Genomic DNA, 5,844 nt, shown 5'->3' on the forward strand with positions numbered 1-5,844 from the left:
GGCGCGACTACGAGGAATCAACGGTGAGTGCGAGTGCGGCGGCGTGCCCTAGATTGACATTAATCTGATGGTTTGGAAAAAAAGAGCGTTACTTCTCAGGGGGACGAAGAGGGGAGAGCGAAGGACGTGGTGAAGTGGACCAAACCTTGAGAACTCAGCATATGACCGGAGATGGCGGCGTCGGCGGTGGCGGCGGCGGTGAAGAGGAGATGAAGCCGATTCAACTTCCTTTTTCTTTGGGAGGTTTGGCCTGGACTCGCTTGTCTGCTGGGTATCAAATCCTCGCGCGTCCTGGGCCTTTTTTTTTCTTTCTTTCCATTTTTTCTCTCTTTTGTTCTTTCCTTTTTATTATGTTTTTCCTTTATTTATACATTTTGCAATTACTCTTGGTCTCCGTCTTTGGCACACGAGGCGGGACAGCCACCGGCAAATCCATATGGGCGTCAGTTTGATCGCATCTGCCTGCTAGCTACTGCGATTCCCGGTTTGTTTGGGTCTGTTTTGTTAGAGTATTATAGGCATATCTTTGTATTCAGTAACATATGATTTGTAGTCATCTTCTGCCTTATTTTAAAAGAGGTTTATTGCCCTTCAAGCCTTGTACTCTATATGAACCGTTTGAGAGGCTACACGCACCGAATTACGTCAATTCCCTCCCCTCTATTTCTCTCACATGTTTTAGCAAAAAGACGCAAGATTGATCGACTTGGTTGTTGTGATTCGATCAGGAGAATCAATAGTCCCGAATGAGCTCCTCAAAATCCGGACAGTTTCCAAACTGCTGGGACGTATGTGTGTTTCGGCTTCACTGAAATGGAGCCCGGCTAATTACACCAATTATAAATCCGTGCCCATTTCAAATCAAACAAACTCTTATTAAACACTTAGGGCATGTAAAATGGTGCTATCTTAGGTGTGCCGCCAAATGCTGAGTTGGAGGAGAAAAGTTTTGGCTACAATGCAAGCAAGCATAGCTAAGAAAGTAATTAACAGAGTACATGATGTTGAGTTCCGGCTGTTTCAAATTTGTTTTAAGCGATCGCTGTGCCACTCTTGTGACCGTATCAATCAGCATCACCGTCAGTTACCTTGAGCTTCTTCCTCTGTTCGTCACCTTCAGCCTCCTCCTGGCAAATCTTCTTCGGACTTGACACCTGTGGCACCTCACCCAACACCTCTCCACGCCCTTCTTTCGCCTTATCAAGAAGAGTCTTGAGCTCACGCAGCTTTGCAAATTGAAGATTGTTAGCTTGCACAGCTTTCCGGTATATTTTCTGGATGCTGGCCTTGATGAGCTTGTCGTTGTATTTGCCTACCCCCTCAAGTATGGCATCCTTTTCAGCAGAATTGAACATCTGCGATTCAGAAACTAGCGTAGTTTGATTACATGTAAAGTCTAATAAGAACATTTCAGAGAGACAGACAATACTAAATTAACCAGCGTCGGTCAACGTTCACGTACCCCATCAGGCATGACTACAGATTCTCCAATCAACGTCATTAGAGCTGTCGCGTATGTCACAGTGTCCCAACAGTCAGTCTTGAGGCCAGATCTCTCCTCGACAACATTATCAACCTGGTGCAAGCTGTCGGAGTACTCCTTGCTGGCCACGTCACAACGTCGCATGACGGACGCCAATAAAGCAATCTTTCCATTGATCTGGATAAAAAGGGCCATATGATCAAATGAAACACAGGCTTCGGTTGACCTATCAAGAACTAAACAGTATCACGACGAATGGGTGCACCAAATTAAAGCTATGTAACTAAACCAGTGGACTCACCATTTCAGGCTTGATGTCTTCAGAGACATTTCTATGCAGGAAGTCAAGTAGTTTTTTGCTGTGGTACTTGCGATCCTGCTTGCCGAACTTCGATTTCTCTTCGGGCACTAAATCGTGCAACAGGTTGTGCAGGCCCCACATCAGCTCCTCCGTTGCTTCATCACATACACAGGGAATTTCCTGCAAAAGACCACACAAAAATTAGTGTTGTTATCAGAATTTTGCACACGTGCGCAGGCAACAAGGAAAAGCCTCATACTGACCAGTTGAGCTTCAATAACTTCTTTGTATGCAGATTCACCGACAATTAGTTTCTGCCCTCTATTGCACTCCTCCTCAATAAGCTTGGCAAGGCTTTCATCAATACCAGTAGTACTGATGGCAGTGGACCTGTTGGTAAGCTTCAGGAATCTCTTTAGCCAGACGAACTGACAAAAGAATTTCCAAGCATGAGGTTAAAGAGAAACACTGCCAAATGGCATAGCGCTAGTTTGAGCAATGTCGCATATTGTCTACAATCACATCAACTCTGCTCAAGATTATGTCGAATTGGCACCAAGGTACTGAAACTATGTAAAATTATAACCCCCACAGTATCCAATACAAGATAATATCAAGGTAGCAAACTATATTATTGGAACTAGGTTAAACTAGAGTATAACGGAATAGACCTGCATCCACAGTTATTTTCAGAGGTACACCCACAGTTTTCAAACACAAGGATTATGTCCATTTGTGGGCTACACATGACAAATATGTGGATCTATATAGATGTACTGTTTATTACAAATGAACATATTTAGTAAATAGTACATCTATATAGATCCACATATTTGTTTTTTTCAGGAACACAAATGAACATATTTAGTAACGGAATTTTACAGGTATGCAGTCACATCCATATATATGTACATGTGGGATTCGTTTTCTAAGCTTTCTGAAACTTTGAAAAAATATATTTATTTTTATTCTGAAAATTTCAGACTCCAAGTGACCCAGGAGCCAAAACACCTCCACTTGAGTTATCAAGCTAACATAAGCAGAACCCACAACAGGGCAGTCAGTCCCACACGCGAAACAAACTGAATAAATAGCTCGCAGTCGCTGCGAGATTTAAAGAAACGCAACAAGAATGACAATGATTCAAGAGAAATTAGTAATACTAACAAAATCCGCAGAGTCCTCATCAACACAGTGAACCCAAATGGTCTGCAAATAAGCACAAAGGGAAACAAATTAATGCTGAATCGAGAGTAATTGGTGCACAACTTATAAGATACTAATAATACAAGATCATGCACGGACGGCAAGGTAAGGCAATCAATCAAGTTGGAGACTGACAAAACCTCAATGCCGGTGTAGTCGCTGCCGATGTCATAGAGGTATCCCGAGTCAATGGCGAAGATTGCAAAGCCTGATGGCGTCTCGAAGAGTACCTTCATGCGCTCCGGGATGTACTTGACTTGAAGACTCTCGTCCTCGACAAGGTGATCCAATTCCGAGATGTCGTATCCCGGATATTGCTTCGCAAGGGCTATGCGCGGGTCTATCCATGGATCCATCTCCTCTCCTACGCGCATCTGCACCAAAGAGAAGTGAGGGGAAGAAAGGAAATTAATGGATCGAGGATTTACATGTTATAAGCTGTAAACTACAAAACTTGAATGGAACCAGATCGATCTAGGGTTTAAAGGGGGTGGCCTCTTTGCAGTGGCGGACCTACAAACAAATTGCTGGGTGGGCCAAGCAAAAGAAGAACAGACACAAAGATAGAATTCTGAATCATTTACATTAATCAGTATCTTCTGTTCCCATTGGTCACAAGATCAAGTGAGTAGATATAAACCATAGTTTTAAATAGCGCGCTAAGCCTCTTATCGGCAGAGGGCGCTATTTAAAATGTTTGTTAATGTGCGGAGTTATGCTACCAAATTGGTAATAATGGGATGAACAGACGAAGACTGAAGTGAAATTTAGGGGTGGGAGATTGGGAATGATTCAAAGATTTTTTTTACTTATGCAGCTTGCAGGGATTTAGTGGAATTCACAAAAGGAGCTCATTTGCCTGTTGCCTGGGCTGGCTCGCCAATGCCACTGCTAGCTGCGTGTGATTCCGATCCATTGCCGCGTGAGACCGTGCTGCTGTCCGGCCGTGGGCGACGGTTGATGTGTGCCGGCGGGCGGCGGGCGGCGGGCGGCAGGTAGCTGTGTGACGGTCAGCAGATCGACGTTGTGGGCGCTCGATCGGCTGCGTGCTCATGTCCAGCGGTGTGGGCTGGGCCTATGCATAACCTTTTTTTTTCTTTGTATACAGCGCTGGGAGGCCACGGCCCAGTTCGGTCTTGTGATTTCCCCTAAAAATACAAAACAAATCGAAAACATTAACGCCCACACGTGTGGCAACATTGCAACTCGCCCACACGCCTGGATCACCGTCCAGTTAAGTTTGCACGAATCTTAACACACCGAGGCAATTTTCGCGTGCCACGTAGGACAAGGCCGGTGTGTGGGCGTTGGAGAGGTCGCCCACACGCGCCCAGCACGCGGTTGCCAGCTGCGTTGTGTGGGCGAACTAGTTTCTGCCCACACAACCATCACCTAGTCCACGCGCGTGTGGGTGAACTGCTTTTCGCCCACAGGACAGTCGTATGTTGCTGGATGGCAACTGCAGCTGCGCGTACATAGCAACTAGATAAACACACATGGCAACTATGATTCGTTTGCTAGACGGCAACTGCAGTTGCGCGTACGTGGCAATCAGATAAACATACATGGCAACTGTGATTAACCACACGTGGCAATTAGGTAAACACACATGACAACTTTTTTTGACCATATGTGGCAAGTAGTTAATCACACACGATATTATGGTTTGATTACACGCGGCAACTATCATAAATTAGACATGGCAACTATTGTTAACCAAAACAGAGAGAGTTGACATGCTTTTACAACCATATTTGCCATCCGGGATAACTATATCTGCCATCCCGAATGGCAACTAAATCGTCATCTCGCGAGTACCTAATGTAGCTGTGCCAGAACATGTGGGCATATTTGCTTCGTGCCACACGCACAGGGTGGGGATGAGTAGTACTTGTTGAACTTGTGGCACGAAGTAGCTGCGCCCACACGTGTGGGCAATTCTACTGTTTGCTCACACAGCCCGTGTGGGCTGCCCACTGCTCATGCCACACAAGGTGTGTGGGGAAGGCCTATTATGCCACATGTGTGGTGGATATCGGCGTCCAAACAAATTTGTTTTTTTAGTGCTAAAAAATCATTTTTTGTATTTTGCCCTTCCCTCTCGCGTCGCCCCCGTGGGCGAACCCTAGCTGCCGGCCTCTTCTTCCCTTCCACTCCCCCACCGCTGCCGGCACGTGCCGTCGGGCGAAGCCTGCCCTGGTGGCGTTGGCGGCGGCGGCAAGCATCTTCTCCCTCTTCTCGGATCTGGGCGATGACATGGGACGACCTTGATGTATGGAGGCGCCGTGCTCGTGTGGGGCCGGCGGTGTGGCAGCTGGCGTGTGTGACAGAGGCATGCGACGGCGGCATGGGCGCGAGCTCGCTGTGTGGTGGTTGCGCGTGGGCTATCGTTGGAGGTTGCGTGCAGCGTGGGCTGGGCTCGATCTGGATGCGATCTGGACGCCTGCAAAACCTCTCTAATTTACCTTCGGTTTGCAGGAAACGGATATCTGGACCTGTCCGCGTACTGATCGGTACCGCATTGTCTAGACGGCTTAGTGATCGGACGTTGGAGATGCCCTTACCAGCTACTGCAGTTACACTTCTCTTTAAAACTGACTCTCTCTGTGTGTGTGCTGTCTAGGTTGTACTACTGTTTACCGAACTAGAAATGACACTTCCCTGTATTGATCGAGACTTGAGAAAAATCCCAATCGACTTGAAATTGAATTAGCAAAACCGTTACACTTATTCACTTGGGTAATTCTTTTTCCGACAGATACAACAAATGGCGTTGCTCTTGGTTTCTGCACAGTAGCCGATTGGTCGAGTTTGCATCTTTAAATGGGTTTGAGTTACATGTGCAGTTGTGGGT

General features: G+C 46.4%; 1 protein-coding gene across 1 annotated transcript; it reads right to left on the minus strand.

Moving 5' to 3' along the window:
- Positions 1 to 895: 895 nt before the first annotated feature.
- Positions 896 to 4,039, minus strand: LOC123048444 (uncharacterized). Its single transcript, XM_044471544.1, has 6 exons — positions 3,131 to 4,039; positions 2,952 to 2,993; positions 2,048 to 2,212; positions 1,785 to 1,964; positions 1,463 to 1,660; positions 896 to 1,355 (listed from the first exon to the last, which is right to left on the minus strand). Exons 1-6 carry the CDS (start codon positions 3,362 to 3,364, stop codon positions 1,065 to 1,067), a joined length of 1,110 nt encoding a protein of 369 aa, XP_044327479.1. The 5' UTR covers positions 3,365 to 4,039; the 3' UTR covers positions 896 to 1,064.
- Between the last annotated feature and the right edge of the window lie 1,805 nt (positions 4,040 to 5,844).

Source organism: Triticum aestivum, chromosome 2D, assembly GCF_018294505.1.
Source record: "Triticum aestivum cultivar Chinese Spring chromosome 2D, IWGSC CS RefSeq v2.1, whole genome shotgun sequence".
In the NCBI taxonomy this organism is placed as follows: domain Eukaryota; kingdom Viridiplantae; phylum Streptophyta; class Magnoliopsida; order Poales; family Poaceae; genus Triticum; species Triticum aestivum.